This window comes from Callorhinchus milii, unplaced genomic scaffold, assembly GCF_018977255.1.
Source record: "Callorhinchus milii isolate IMCB2004 unplaced genomic scaffold, IMCB_Cmil_1.0 Scaffold24, whole genome shotgun sequence".
Taxonomy (NCBI): Eukaryota; Metazoa; Chordata; class Chondrichthyes; order Chimaeriformes; family Callorhinchidae; genus Callorhinchus; species Callorhinchus milii.
The window spans coordinates 5,521,422-5,538,207 of NW_024704765.1; the positions used below are offsets into that span (position 1 = coordinate 5,521,422).

A 16,786-nucleotide genomic window follows, 5' to 3' on the forward strand; every position below is an offset into this window, starting at 1 on the left:
TTAGTGATTGTTGTACGTGTGGTTATAATGGGAAGTCCCTGTAATTCTCTCTGGATTTCCCCTATCCCTCATATGTTGTTTGAAATGACTTTCTGATAACTCTTAGCCAATCTGCGCTTAATACTCTCTGGATTTAGCTGACTCTCTGGGAAGAGACTGCCTGGTCCATTCCAGATACAAGGTTATTTCTATGCATAGGTAGCACACCCGGGAATCAGTCTGATATGGATACTGTTAAGCATGTTGATGGGTTTCTGTGTATGTCAGACATTCAACTGAATAACAAAAAGCAGCTTGATTGAGGTTCGGGTAGCATCTCAGCGCACTTAAACAGTCAGTCTATCATCAGCACGGCTGCAAACTCCAGCGAAACGTCTTGATTCTAATTCTGTTCTCTTCCTGCTGTTTATTGCCCATTCCCCAGAAATAGACTCCCAGTTGTTCCTGATCATTCAGTGGATCGAAAACAGAACTTGTTACATTTGCAAAATGCATCAATATCCTCTTCAACACCTTTGTAACAGCTTTGACTCTGCATGCAAATGTCCCGTTTAATGGCTGTAAAACCAATGACTGGCTAAAATCTGAATGGAAGGGGCAGGATTTCTATATTCGGTCTCAGAGGAATTGCAGATCCAAACCTGTGTTCCCACTGTCATGGACAATATAATGGCCTCCATATTGTCAAAAATAAGGACTCTTTAATTGTATTTTTATATAAACATACAAGCCCATGTTAGGATTTTGAGCCGACACAGTCTAAGGTGGCTCCAAGTGCAGTGCATTATTGGAGGTGCCATTATTTGAATGAGATGTTAAACCGATGTCCCGTTTGGATGTTCAGGTGGATGTTAAAAATTCGGTGGCACTATCGTAAAAGAGGAGATAGTTTCTCCCGATGGCCCCCAAATAAAACTGGTCTCAAAATCCTCCTCAGCTGTGACTGCTGTGTGAAGCGTTTGAGACAAATGTCTGAAAGAAAACCAATGTACAAATGTAAATCCTTATTGAAGAGGTGGAGAGAGTTTTTGTGACTCCAAGTTGCAGAAGCAAAGAGGAAAAATTAATTGTTGCAACAAATTATGAGCCGAGTCCTATTGATAACCAGTCTGGAGATCGCCTGGTATTAGCACTGTTATATCCAATTCCTTGTTCTCTTTCTAGTGGGATGCAATCAGTGAGATGGATGAGTACTTCACTCCTATCCACACGTACCAGGTCTGCAATGTCATGTCTCCCAACCAGAACAACTGGCTAAGGACTAACTGGATCCAGAGGAACGGGGCGCGGCGGATATATGTTGAGATAAAATTCACGCTTCGAGACTGCAACAGCATGCCAGGGGTGGTGGGCACGTGCAAGGAGACCTTCAATTTGTATTACTTTGAGTCTGACAGGGATGTTGGCAGCAATGTGTGGGAGAGTCATTTCGTGAAGATTGACACGGTGGCAGCTGACGAGAGCTTTACCAGCGTGGACCTGGGCGTCCGACGGCTCAAGCTGAACACTGAGGTCCGCGGAGTGGGGCCGTTAAGCCAACGAGGCTTCTACTTGGCTTTCCAGGATATAGGGGCCTGCATTGCCATCGTGTCCGTGAGGGCTTACTACAAGATGTGTCCGGCTGTGGTGAGGAACCTCGCCGTGTTCCCTGACGCGGTGACTGGGGCCGACACGTCTTCTCTGGTGGAGGTGCGAGGCCGGTGCGTGGACAACGCCGAAGAGAGAGAGCCCCCAAAAATGTACTGCAGTGCTGAGGGCGAGTGGCTGGTCCCCATCGGCAAGTGTGTCTGCAGCTCGGGCTACGAGGGACAGAGAGACAGCTGTCAGGGTAAGTCTCCCATCTCTTGTTACCTGCTTCTGTCTCTGGCTTATCTGTCTTTGAGCTACAACGTTGGGACATCCTCCCGACGTGAAAGGCGCTATACAAATGTAATCTTGTTGTTGTTGTTGTGGGTTCAGGCCTCACATGAGGACTTGTAACTCATCATCTAGGCCATTGGTGGCCAACCTTTTTGGTCAGCCACAAAATACATTTTCTTGATCGGATATTCCTTGATTGATGCCGTGCGAGTGCAAATGTTCGGCGGCCACTTCCTGGCTGCCTCGTGCGCCTGCCTGCCCTCCGTTCCACCATCGGTGACCGCACTTGTTGTTGCTGACGTCGTCATTGTTGTTTATTTCCCTCTCTTACATTCCTTATGCTTTACCCACAAAACGTTCACTTTACAATCAATCCTGTGAAACCCTTTGAGACGTCCTCCTGACCAAATGCAAGTATTATCGTGTTAGTATTCCCCTTCTTTCATAACTGCAGCTATCGCTTTCAAGTGAAAAATGCATCAGATTACTAAGACGCATTAGAGCTGGGTTTGCCTGTTTGCTTTATGACTATAACAAGTAATGACTCTTGAGTATTAGATGAATTTGAGAATCTTTGGCCAAAGATCTTAATTCAGACGAACTGGAAAGAAAAATAAGCGGAACTCCCAAGCAGTCCATGTTATCTTTAATATAAAATGTGTGTTTGCTTTTGATTGGAAATGAAGGCTGAACAGTAACTGCGGTTCGGAGTCTTTGCTGGGATTCGCTCGGGTCAGTCTCTGTGGGACTCGTTGTTTACACGGCACCAGAGCTGGTGGGAAAGGCCTGGCCGGTGAGCAGGCAGCTCCCGGGCACAGCATTTACTCCCAAGATTCACTTAATAACAACAAATTGTATTTATATGCAGTAAAACTCGCACAAGTCTGATCTGTATAAATCATATAATCGCCTCTGGGGCACGGGGAGGCAATGAAGCCGGTAGAGGATGGGGTTGATTTGTTCACGGAGTTTAGTGAGGGAGAGGACATGAGCTGCAGACTTCTGGATAATCTGCAGTTTGTGGAGGGAAGAGTTGGGAAGTCTGGCGAGCAGGAAGTTAATCCTAACTTTCTAGTGAGGTTAAAGGTGCCAACCTTCAGACCCAAGCCCCGTATGCCCGTTCCCTTCGCTCAGCCGGCTCCGGCCTGCTACACGTCCACCGACCCACTCTGCCTCCTCTTCGACCATGCTATCGGCCAACACCCCTTCCTTCTCCCCTCCCTTCTCCCACCCCCCACCCCAAACCCAGCTCGGGTCTGAAATGCTGTACACTGTCCAGCGCCTTGGGACGTCCTCCCGACATGAAAGGCGCTATACACATGTAATCTTGTTGTTGGTTGTTAAAGATCCCACCGCGCTTTTAAAAACAGAAGAGAATTTCGTTATATTCTGGGAAGGGCTTTAAAGACGTGATAAGGTGCTACATCAAATGCAAGTATTATTATGATCATTTGATCATTCTCTTCAAGGGTGTTTGTGGGACCTTGCCATGGGCAGATTGGCTGCTGTGTTTGCCTACAAGTATACAAATTTGACAGGCATTGTCTGTGAAACACTTTGAAGCATTGCAACAAGAAAGATGCTATACTGAATGCAAAGATTACAGTTTTTACAATATGATTTCCTTAATGTGAACTAGAAGGCATTTTAGAGTCCTGGACAATCCAGACTCGTTAAACCACCCATCTCTGTGTTCGGTTTAGGGTGAGATTTTCAAAAGTTGCCACTCAACCTCTTTGAAGGCGTTTAAATTTCGTCACTCGCTAGGTTTAAATACCGGCAACAGCTCCACTGAGTGATGGGCGGGAAGAGATCTCTGCCGGGACAGGCTCCGAGTGAGACAGTTTGAGAATCGGGGCTTGACCATGGGCTGCGGAGCTACTGATCGTCTCAACAATTAGGTGCAGCTTTGGATTGATTTTCCCGCGAAGGAATCGGTGTATTTGCATAAAGTGTGTTTCCTGATTAGTTGGTACAAAGCAGTCAGTTCTCTCCAGACCAGATGACTAATATGCCCCAAGCAATTGAGGCAATCTGACTGCCTGTAAATAATTGGTATCTCGAAAACCCATTACATTATTTGATGAGAAAGAAAGTTCCATTTTCTAATAAATAGCCTTTTGATACTCTTAAGGGTTTGGTAGTGTGATATCTATCGGTGGTGACTAGGGAGGCTGACTAGTCAGCTGTTCTGAGACGCGCTTTGATCTGAAGGACATATTAAAGGGAAGTACCAGCAGATATGATATATATTGAACACCAATCGAGCTCATGGCTTGCCTTTTGCACGATCGCCTCCCAGGCTGGAAGGCTGTGGGTTCAAGCTCCATGGAGGGACTTTGAGCTCACTGTCAGTACAGTGCCGGGGAAATGCTTTATTGTCCTTTGGATGAGATGTTAAATTGTTTTCCCACATGCCTGTTTGGGGTGAGAGGTGGAAGGGTTTTGCCCCTTGTTTCTCCAGAGCGAACTCCCTGAATCATTCTGTTCTCCCAGATACACCCAGAGATGTCAGCCTGATATCTCGTTAGGCTTGTTAGTACACTTCCCCCCACCCCCCCGGTATTTAGCCCCCGTTCAAGACCTGTTAAACTCCAGGTTGATAGTCCAGTCAAATGTTAGATTGTATTGAAAAACAAAAGGAGGTTTCTCTGTTCCTCCAAGTAAACTGGCCATTCACTTTAAGGATGTCTGTGGGACGTTGCTCTGTGCAAATTGGCTGCTGCCTTTGATTACAGAAATACTCGCCACACGTGAAGAGTTCCAAATCCTGACGTGGGGTTTGAACCTGCATTGGTGATTTCTATGATGAACCAGTAGCTGTGACATTGTTCTCCCTCTCTCTCCCCCCACCCTCCCCCCCACACACCTCCCCCCTTTCTCTCCCCCTCACACACCTCCCCTCTTCTCTCCTCCTCCACACACCTCCCCGCCTCTCTCCCTGCCACACACCTCCCCCCTTTCACTCCCCCCCACCCCCCCCCACACACACCTCCCCTCTTCCCCATCACCGGCTTGTACATTTCAAAATTGCTGTAAGTAATGCGGAGTCAGCCCGTGCTGGCTGTCTCTTTGTGGTGACAATTGGACCAGATCGGCCAGTGAAATAGCAATGAGGGAGGCGAGTGGTGGAAAGAGAAAATCAGAATATGAATCAGTCGGAAGTGATCCGTATCACTTTGCGTTTGCAAATCTGTGTGTGTCAGCCTGGAGTGACTTGGATCTGATTAGGTGTGGCTGAAATCAATGCCTCTAAACACTGCCCAGAGATGTGAAGCTCATTCAGACTAAGATTGGAATCTTTACTGAGGTTTTCCCTCTCGGATGAGTTTCCTTCAAGTAAATCTATCCTTTTTCCATCTTCAAAAAAGAACAGATAGGTCAAGTGGAAATTAACACCAGAGTGCAAGGCAGTGAGCTGCTTGTATTGGAATTTGTTGTTGTTCGGCCTGGTGTCTGACACATTCAGAAACCCATCATTGTGCTTAAGAGTCTCCAAACCAGATAGAGTTACTCATAAGTCTGGCACCTACACAAGGAAATGTCCCTGTGTCTGGGATGGAGTAGGCACTCTGCCCACAGAGTGCCACACCCTGCTAAACTAAACCGCGTGTCTTGGTGCAATGGGATCCCGATGGGGTTTAACCAGCTGGAACTGCACAGTTTATCGCTGAGAGGACTGGCTGGCTACACGGGGCTTTGGCTTGCAGAGTTAATGGGAGCTGAGTGGGAAGGATCCCTGCTCCCAGTGACTGATCATCCCTTTCAAATCCTGTCAATGAGCGAGGCTGGCTGGGATACTGCAGCCCCGCCTGGCTCAGGAACCGGGATACCCAGACCTTCACAGAGGGTTAGTTAACTGGATTCTGACATTCTATTGCCAAACAAGTCACCTTACAGCCAGCGCAGCACAGGGAGACCAGCCTGCCTCCACCGCAGGATAGTCACTTAAATATAATTTTGTTGTTGTATTTGAGTATTTGAACAGGAAGAAGGAATGGAGGATATGGGAGAGGATCAGGAGGGGTGAAGGCTACTATGAAGTTTGAACACCGTCACAGACTAGTTGGGACTGATTGGGACTAATGGTCTGTTTCTGTGCAGTAATGTTCTGTGTAATTCTCTGCTGTGAGAAACCTCTAATGGACAGACTTGTGTCCAGGGGGCAAATTAAAACTCCAGAACCTCGTCGCTCTCAGCAAAAACACCCTCTGATCTGCACTCACTGACCCCGAGCTTTACACAAAAAGACTCAAATGGAAAAAATCAGCCACCATTTACGATGATTAGTGTAAATATATGTGCTTTTAATTATAAAATAGGAGTGCTGTAATTCATAAATATAGATTAAATGTCAGATTTGAAAAGTGGTGTTTTTAATTGTCGTCCGGTGTGAAGAGAACAAGGTTTCAGATCTGGGCTTTGGTGCAATTTTTCATTTCCTGCCATCAGACCTTGGAGTATAAATCAACTCTGTCTCCTCAATAAACCTTTTATAAATATTCCATATTTTCAATGAATGAATTTGAGCCTCATCCACTTTTAATTTAAGACTTGGTACCAGCTCTGATTCTTTCTCTTTAACTGCGCCATATCGAGTTGGTGTGAAATTCCCTTTAACGTTATGTTTTGCTATTTTGCACACAGAGTCCCACAAATAGACATGAAGCGAATGAACAATTTAATCTGGACACTGGGAGAGACTGTTGGATTCACTTGCATTTGACTCATTAAATCCCCGAAAAGGGCTCATTAGTGAGACTCCCATTGACTCCTTTTCATATCAAATGTGCAATTGACATGCCATAGCCCAATGGGGCCCTGCCCTGTTATAATCTGAATTTTTAGCCAAACATTTTGTTAACACATAACAGAAGTTGCCGCCGGGCGTTGAGTTTGCTCTGGTGTGAAGGGTAAACAAGTGTATTTTTTTTGTGCTTTGTGCGCACTTTATTGAAATTTATAAGAGAGAGAATCGATGACGTGAGGTGATATTGAAGCAGCGCTTTTAAGCAGAATAATTAGGAATGATTTAATGTTTGCCGGTGGCAAACCTTCAGCTTTGTTTGATTCATTCTTACCAGATACTTTGGGACTGATGGCCTGCAGGACTTTTGCTGCTCTTATTGAACGGGTTACTGTTTTTACGTAGGGGCTATTGTGACCCTGATGTTCTGTGAGTGGCTGTACACCACCGTGAGTTTTCTGCTTCATTCCAAAGTTGAAAGAAAAGTGAATAGCAGCCATATGGTCTTCTCTTCGGGAATTTTTAAATATCACTGCAACCGCATGCTTTCACACAGACTTATGTAGACGCACGCAAATTCACACTCTCGCACATGGCCCCACTCACAACCTTGTGCACACACCCACGTACACGCACTAAACCTTGTGCACACACCCACACACACCTGTCGTCACTCATGCTCAGACGCACATACTCAGGCAGAGAGAGTTGTGCACACAGACGCACACACACTCGCAGAGAAACATACACACAAACATACAGAGCCTGAGAGAAGGTGAACAAAAGTGCGGTCGAAATGATAGAGGTTTCAGATTTCTGGTAGGTCAGGGTATTAAGGGATGTGGGGAGAAAGCGGGGAATCGAAAGGATTAGATGAGATACAGATCAGCCATAATCTAATTAATGGCTGAACAGACTCGAAGGACTGAATGGCCTCCTCCTGTTCCTTTGTTTCTAGAGGTGCTACAATTATGCTGCCACGTTTGCCCTATTTAACATAAGGTCAATTACAGACCATGTGTAAACCCAGCTGTTTTTTGTGACGTGTACAGAGAAAATTACAAGTCATTATGTAATTAAAAAATAATGAAAGATTGGTTACTAATGACATTAATTAATAAATCCTTTTATTGGTAATTGCATAATAAAGGCCATTTGTAATTCCCTCTGTATACAAGCAGCATAATACGGCTGTGATTATACATGATTTGCACATGGCACATAATCCACTCAATATTTTACAGTTAGCCTCTTGACAGCTAATGTTATGGCATCAAGGAAAGGCGATGCTTATCGTGTCAGTGTTTCAGTGTCTCCTAAACGAGGGGTGCAATTCCCCTTCTCATTAGCAATGTCCACCTGAGAAGTTTGAATCCCCCTCTCGCTAGACCTGTGGGTGCATCACGTTGTGTCACGGTGATTGTGGCTGTGCTTCCCAACAAGATGAGGAGCAGAAATATCAAACCAGCTGTTGGTAGTTGCCCTGAAACCGGTGTATGGAGTGTGTGGTGTGTGGGGTTGTATGTGTGTGGGGTTGTGTGTGTGTGGGGGGTGGGGTTGTGTATTGGTGTGCGTGCGTATTGAGGTGGTGTGTGTGTGGTTGTGCATTGGTGTGTGTGTATTGGAGTGGAGTGTGTGTGTGCATTGGGGTTGTGTGTGCGTGCATTAGTGTGTATGTGTGGATTAGAATGGAATGTGTTTGTATTAGTGTGAGAGTGTGTGTGTGGATTGGAGTGTGTGTGTGTGTGTGTATTAGTGTGTGTGAGAGCGCGTGTGTGGATTGGTGTGTGTGTGTGAGCGTGTGTCAGCTAATCTCTGCCTCCTCATAATACTGTTGCTGTCCCTGATGACCGATGTGTGTAACTGGCAGCCAAATCCTGTAGATATTGTGTACAAATGTCCAATTTTGCTGTTACTTTGTGAAGCAGATTATTTTGTCAGGAAAATGATTGAAACCCCCCCGAAAGGCATTGAATCTTGTTGACCAGCCTGCCCTGACTCTCACATCACAGGGTTATAAATGTGGGGAAACAGATCAGGTCTGGAACGATGCTCAGTCTGAGGCTGTGCAGTTTATGAGGCAGTATAACATGAAAGGCTCCAGATTTTCCCCTCCAGTGATCCGCAGCCATTTAAGCAGTTAATTGTCTGATTAAGATGGGGAAGAACAATGTTTGAGGCACATTAGGGTGCCGCATAATTTTCTCAGCATATTTATGACATGTTTACACCAAGAAAACGTTTTAAAGAATCGCAGCTCAGCAGGATGTAAATGAAAAGCAATTAGATTACTGCGGGAATAATAAGCCTCGCATGTGATACAGAGCCTTCCGCGTCAGGAGGATGTCTCAAAATGCTTCACAGGATGTACTGTAAAGTGCAGTGACTGTATTTTGTAGGTTGTGTGGGCAGCACAACAACGTTTCACAAACTGCCATGACGTGAATAATCTCGGGGACTGTTAGCCGGAACACCAGGAGATACTCCTTGAATGGGATTGTGTTAAACATTCTACGGTAAACCCACTCCCATCTGACCACTGGGTCCCTGGGTTAGTTAATGAGTACGCCAAGCTGTGAGCACAGTACTGTCCAGCTGCATTAAGCAGGGCTGGGTAACAACAGGAGAAGAGGTTGGTGAGATTGCTCTGTTAATATGCGGCGCAGAGCAGACTTGTTTATTTGACTGACATAATTAGAGCAAACCACTGGATTGTAATATTTCTATTGGATTATAATTATTTCTCTGATGAATCAGCCCAAATCCGAACCAGCAGTTTTCGTACTTGTGTTCCCCCCCCCCCCCCAGCTCCTCGTTACCGGCACGGTGTAAAATGTTTCTGAGACTCACTGCACCGTTTGCAGTTTGTGAGGTGAGGCACATGTTTGATCTCCCTGTTGCCAAAAGTTTGAAATTTTTTGTGGCTAAGATTTAAGGTCATTTGGGATTTTGGAAAGTTCTACAATTCAGTGTAAATTTTAGAAAACCTTTTGCACGGAGAAGGAACGACAGCTGTCAATACTCGAGCGCCAGTGACAGTGTGGAGGAATCAATGGCTCGTTTCCAACCATAATTCTAGGCTGACTTGTTTGTCATCCACTCAATCCTCACCACTTATTAACAGATGTTCCTTCATCTCGGGGGAATGTTATGATAAATATCGGCAAGTGCAGATGGCTCTTGAAGACTCACTCCCCAGCCCCCCATCCCCACCACCCCACCTCTTTTCCTCTTCCATTCGATCTCTCGCAGCAGTAAAAGGTTTGCTATGTTGATGGTCACTTTCATCATTGGGTGGGTTGCCTACAAAATACGCAGTCACTACACTTTACCGTATAATCTGTGAAGAGCTTTGAAATGTCTCGAAGACGCGATAAGCTGCTGTATCAAATTATTATTATCACATTCATCGTACAGGCTAGACTCCCATCACTCCAATGGTCTGTCAGCAATACAACGCCTCAGAAAGATGGAGAGGTAGAGAATGATACATATACATAGAGGAAGGTAGAGGCAGTCAGTGATAGAGAGAGAAAAAGATGGTTGAAAACCTTTTAACCTCAGTGAAACTCAATGCCTTGGATGACCTCCCGACGTGAAAGGCGCTATACAAATCTATTTAAATGCAAGTTGTTGTTTTAGATTAATATATTTAGTCTTAATGTTCGAGATCAAGGAGAATTGCAGTAAATCCCGAAGCTCAGTGTTAATTTGGAGATTGGTTCTTTTTAGATCTGGGGGAGAATGGCTTCCAAAGTAAGATTTACTTTAAGAATCTACCACAAAATGTGTGAACTCTTACATTTTAAGACAAAATGATCTTGCAGGCTAAGACTGGGTGGAATTTCAGGGCGACAGACAGATGCACAGAACCCAACTCAGAGTCCAGGCTGATACTCTGCTCAGGTAGATGTGAAAGATCCTGTGGCGCTTGTCAAAAGCAGAAGGAGTTTGTCCTGATGCCATGGCCAACAATCCACAAACCCCTGGATAGAATTGTTCATTCACTTCACGGCTGTTTTTTGAGACATCGCTGCGTGTAAGTTGGCTGTGGTGTTCGCCTGCAGATTACATGGTCACTTGCGCTTCACAGTCAACCCTGTGACGTGCTTTGCGATACCCTCCCCACGTGAAGGGCACATTCTCAAATAGAAAATCATGCATTATTAATAATCTGTGCCCAGCTGCTCTTCGAAGACGGTGCAAGTCTAAGTTAGCTGCGGCCCCTGTTACAGACACCTTCTGGTCCTTGCCCCGTATATTGCCGTCAGATCAGAGGTGGGTGGTGCAGACATTCTGGACCCCCTTCAAATGAAGGAATGATAGAAGGTAAGAAAAAAAGCCACTTAACCTGTGACTGCAGACCTGCTGTCTTCCTGCCGTGCAATCAGTTGGCGGTACTCTGACTGAAATAGTTTGTGACTGTTTGTAAGATATTCAATAAGTGAAAGAAAGGATCGCACGGGTTTTTGAAGATCTTGAACAAACAAAGAAAAGGCTCATATTTTTATTGGGTTATATCGGGTTTCATCGTGTTGCAAAGAGCAAGTTACATTTCGGGTCTTGTCTGAAGGACGGCATCTCTGACAATGCAATGCCCTGCGGTGACACAGCAGGAATCGCCAACACAAACAGTCACTGCATGTGACGTGATTAACGTAGGAAGTGCTTTGACGTGACAAGGGACAATCCTCACCCATATTGTGGCTGCACTTTATTCCTGGGTTGAGGGCTCATGTGGAGTCTAATCACCGACGAGGACTAGTTGGGCTGAGTGGCCTGTTTCCGTACTCTGATGCTCTGTGTAATTCCATGCAAATAGCTCCTTAAATACTTTACAAAGAGATGATGAATAGAACATACATAAGTAAAATGTTATTAACTGACTGAAGATGGACGGCATTTTGGCTGCGATAATAGCTGTTGCTCAGCCAAGTCGCAAGTAATATTAATATAATGTGGCTGAATGGGGGAACTCGTGTTGAATATGCAAAATCAATTTAGACAGAAACGAATGCAGTGAAGTGACATGTGGAGAAATGATTTTCTGATGGATTGGAAATATTCCCTATTTGAGAATCGTCTGCCAGCTGCATAAGCAATATTTTTGTGTTTCCACTTCCAGATACATAACAACATTTCCGGGTTAACGAGGGAGTGGGTGAGCCAGATGAAATGGAGGTGTGGGGGTGGGGCGGGGAGCGGGGGGTGAAATCGGCCCACAGGCTGCCAGTTGGACTAATTAAAGTCATCCCATCCCTGTCAAGTCACTTCAAATTCCACGCGCAAAATACAGAGTTAACGACAACAAAATGACGTGTTTCACGTCGGGAGAACATCCCAAGGTGCTGGACAGACAGAGTTATGGACCCGGGGTGGGGGAGGGTGGAGGGCAAGGGGGAAAGCAGGGAGATCGAAAGCACGGTCAAAGAGGAGGGTCTTGAGGTGGGTCTTGAAGGTAGCAAGGGACGGGGCGAGGCCCAACAATTTCTTGGTTTGTAACTTGCAAAGTATTTTTTTCCTGAGGCTCAATCCCGTCACCTGCCGCACGTGAAGCAAATGTTTATTTCATTCACGTTGTGGAGGGTCTAACAAGTGCGACTCTGAACACTGAGTGAATTCAACAATTGATGTTTGAGAAATTAGTAATTCAATCAATTGCTGTTGTGCTTTGTTGATGTATGTTCAGGTGTGGCTGTGCACCTGTGAGTGCCACTTCACACTCTGTATTCAGTAGTTGAATGTAATTAAGATGAGTTAAGAGCCACTTAGTGGTAAATGGATTGGTATTGGAGTGTTAATTCTTCACTTAGGATAGGCCCCAGGGATTGTACACATCCCACTCGTGCCCTCAGTGTCCGTGTGAATATCAATTGCTTTGACCTTGGGTCAAATGGTGTTTAATATCTAATTGATGAAAGGAGAGAATAATTGAGAAAGCAATGTGACAAATTAATCTGGGAATGGTGTGTATGTGCATGAGCGAGGGATTGACTGAGGGGGATGAGAGGGAGTGGGGGCCTATTTGATAGACTGATAGAGAGCGAGAATGACAGAGAAGATGTGTATGCAGTGACTGCACACAGGTAAGTTCTGCAAACAGGTGTCTGAGGGACATTGCTGTGTGCAAATTGGCTGCTGTGTTCACCTACAAAATATAGTCACTAGACTTTACAGTATATCCTGTGAAGAGCTTTGAGATGTCTCAATGACCTGACAAGGCACTGTACCAAACACAAGGTTTATTATTATTCATGTTATTTATTATCAGAAGATTCAAAGGTGAACTGAGTTCCTCAATTATTTGGGGAACAGTGTAAATAGAGGAGTGTTGTGGCCTTGCACCAGCAGTCTATTAGCTTGATTTTTGCTGTGCATTTTCTCCCTGTGTTACTGCTGCTCTTACCCGGGCTGCTGCTGCTCCTGTTATTACTGAGATTCATTTCCTCTGTGTTTATTGCAGGCTGTGACCCTGGATTCTTCAAGTGGATCTCTGGGGACCTGTTGTGTGCCAGGTGCCCCTTTCACAGCCGTTCTGACACTCCAGGCTCTCTGTTCTGCCAGTGTGACACCAGCTACTATCGAGCTACCTCAGACCCACCAACTGCCCCGTGTACCCGTGAGTACGTGCGAGATGGGGAGTGCGGGGACAGTGGGGAGGAAGCTGGCCTCTCTCGGGCACTGGCACCAGGCGTTCATTCACTGACTTCATGAAATTCTAAGTGAATATTGGCCAGTTCACTGGGAGACATCTAGTTTCCAAGTGGTCTGTTGGCAGTGATGAGAGCGCACTGCACTAAGCCACCAGTATGTTTATTCCCGGTGGATCATTCGGCACAGAGCCCAGTGTGGAATCCCATTCTCCCACCTGACCTGACTGCTCTGCGTTAAGATGTTTGTGGGTCGTGGCTGCATGCAATGGGCTGCCGCATTCACCTGCAAAATACAGTCACTACACTTTACAGTATATTCTGTGAAGTGTTTTGAGACATCTCCCAGTGTGAAAGGTGCTAACTCAAATGCAAGGTTAATTATTTATAGATACTCGATGTTTAAGTCTACGTTTTGAGAAAATCTATTTTAAAAAAAATATATATAGGCTTTCTATGCTTTAAAATTGGACGCAATGAGTTTGAGATTATTTGTGCTTTTCAAAGAAAACTCCTCAACAGATGGGCTTTGGAATCAATTATTTTTTGCTCAAGTTTAGTTGGAGCCGAGGTCACCAGAAAGAAATCGCCACAACATTAATGAAAGATTTTACTTCCCCGTATTAAAATAAGTCCATCTAACTTGCTTTTATATCCGTCTCTAACCAATATCTGCTGAGTGTAAACTCCCTGGCATCTTTCCAGGGATTTCAGGTAGATTTGGGATCAATTTCAAATTAATCTGACAATTTTACTTTCATCAACTGCTTGAACTCACAACTAATCAAATGGCATTCTAATAGCCATTCGTTATGTGATCAGTCACAGTCTGATTGCTGGTCTTGCAGAGAGACTGAGTGTCACAGCCCAGAGTAGGGCAGGTCTCCTGCTTCTCAGCATCTGCCTTGGCCCCATCCTGACAGGATCCTTGCTCTGAGCCGGAGGCTGTGGGTTCAAGCCTCATGTCGGGATTTTGACCTCGCAGTACAAGGAATTGGATAAGCAGGTTTACCTGTCCAGCTAGAACCACGCAACCCATTATTCGGGCTTTGCCTTATAGGGTTAACAGGAGCTGAGTGGGAAGAATCCTTGCGCTCAGTGCTGTGTGATTGAGGGGTTCCAATAGTGTATCCAGCAGTCCCATCATCGATACTCGAGGTGATCATTCCTGATTGATAATAATGGTTTGAGACACTTTTTACATTTCTTTAAATCTCATCAGATGCTAACATCAGGCCACGAGTAGTTTAATTTCATTCAGCGTTTGCAAAACCTTCAGAAGCTGATGGACAGCTCTAATCTGAAGCGCATTTGGTGCTGATCTGGAGATTATCTACAATCCATTTATAATAAATTGCAGCAGCCACAAAAACTGACACCTTGTCACCTGACCCGCGCTGGGTCTGAGATCACCCCAATTTACCATCCACCTCCTTAATTCCTCTCACTAACATCTCACGCCTACCTCTGACCCCCACACTGCCCACTGAGCCCCCCCCGAATTGCCCTCTGACCCTGCACTCCCGGCTCACGATAACCTCTGGACACGTCGCCTGCTGTGGACTTAAAAATGTCAACTTGTTTTTAATGCTAACATTTGCAATATAAGGTCTGATTTATGGAATTCCTTAACAAAGAATCCAGCTGGAATTACAATAAAAATGACATTTGTTTAGCGCCTCTCACACGTCGGGAGGACGTCCCAAGGTGAAAGGCCAATTCTGATTGACCCACATGAGCTGGAGGTAGAGCGCATTGGAGTTGCTTTCCTACAGGTCAGAGTTTCCTGTTTATTAAGGAATCCTGTTAAATACCGTAAATTGTTACCTTTAAAAGAGGGGCTTTAAACATGGGGAGGGAGGGAGGGGGTGAGTCAGAGGGATGGAGAGTGAAGGGGGAAGAGTGAGGCTGATCTTCTCAGAGAATCTCACAATTTGTCCTCTCTCTCTGTCTGACACAGGGCCACCCTCCGCTCCATTGAATGCCGTTTCTAATGTGAACGGGACCTCGGTGAGGCTGGACTGGAGCTCGCCCGCGAGCAGCGGAGGCCGGGGGGACGTCCGCTACAACGTGATGTGCAGGAAGTGCAGCAGGGAGGCCATCCAGTGTGAGGCCTGCGGGAACCACATCCGATTTGTCCCTCGGCAACTGGGCCTGGAGGAGCCATCAGTCAGCGTCCTGCACCTCCTGGCACATAACAACTACACCTTCAACATCCAGGCTGTCAACGGGGTGTCTGATCTCAGCCTGGAGCCCAGGCAGTTCACCTCGGTTAATATCACCACAAACCAGGCAGGTACGGTAAACCACAGCCTCTGTCAGTCTGACACTGGGGGGTGGGAGAAGGGAGAAGCATAAGTTTTTAATTGACCGAGATCCAAGTTTATTGTAACGTTACAGAGTTGAGGAGAGCTGGCAACTGAGATCCAAGGCCTGGGGCATCTCATTATCCCAGCGAGGAGATCATTGCTGCAAATCTTAACATCGCACAGAATTTGGGGAAAAAAAACTAGAAAATTCACTTAATTTGAAAGTCGCTTTTCTTTGAAGAATTGGAAGAAATCGTGGCTGGATTGTGATCTTGATTGACTGGTCCCCAATGCTAATTAATCTGCTAGAATCTCTGTTGGTGTCACTCAATATATAAGTGACACTTCCTTCCACCGACTCACCGTTAAATCTCATGTTATGGCTTATTGCTTTGACCGGGCACTTTGAGTCATTGCTCCACTTTTCCCCCCCCCCCCACACTCCCACCCGGTTCGGTACCCCAATCAGCTGTGTGAAGCACCTCCTGATGTGAAAGACACTGTATAAATGTATAAATGTAAATGATATTGTTCTGTAACAATGCGCCAGTCAGATCTGCCAACCAAGTGATGATTCTTGCCAATGTATCAGAAACGATTATGTCAGGTCGATGCGTTTTTGTAGACGTCTCACCTAAAATACTCGGTGGCTGCGCTTTACAGTAAATCGTGTGAAAGCTTTCAGACGTCCACCCGACGTGAAAGGGGCTGTAGAAACCCGGTGTGTAACCACAGCAGTGATTCCAGTTTTGTTTCCCTGGTGTGGGTCTCATTCAGCTCCGTCGGAGATCTTAATCATCAGACAGGAGAACAGCAGCCAGGACAGCGTGACTCTGCTGTGGCTGGAGCCCGATCATCCCAACGGCATCATCCTCGAATACGAGATCAAGTACTTCGAGAAGGTAACGTCTGGTCTCGGAGCCACGGCACCAGACGGAGCTCGGCTGCTTCACTCGTCTGTAGAGTCACCTGAGGATTATTACTGTCTGTCTATAGCTCAGGCACCCAGGGCTCTGCATTCACATTGTACACCTTTTATTATGTTTTTTTCTTTTATTTCCCTTTTTATTTGGTCGGCCGGGTGTCTTGACACGGGCAAAAACCCATCACCGTTGCTTAAGTCTCCAAACCAAGCTGAGATTTCCAGGTATCCCACCTACACATGGAAATCCCAGAGACAGGTTGTTGGAATGGTATGCGCTCTCTCTCCCTGGAGGGAC

General features: G+C 45.7%; 1 protein-coding gene across 1 annotated transcript in view; it reads left to right on the forward strand.

The window, feature by feature from the left end:
* Window positions 1–16,786, forward strand: part of epha8 (eph receptor A8) — a 44,295-nt gene that overhangs the window by 14,231 nt on the left and 13,278 nt on the right. The window contains exons 3-6 of the mRNA XM_042343497.1: window positions 1,165–1,828; window positions 13,071–13,226; window positions 15,218–15,553; window positions 16,344–16,468. Coding sequence (XP_042199431.1) covers window positions 1,165–1,828; window positions 13,071–13,226; window positions 15,218–15,553; window positions 16,344–16,468 — 1,281 coding nt within the window. The remainder of the gene's footprint in view (window positions 1–1,164; window positions 1,829–13,070; window positions 13,227–15,217; window positions 15,554–16,343; window positions 16,469–16,786) is intronic.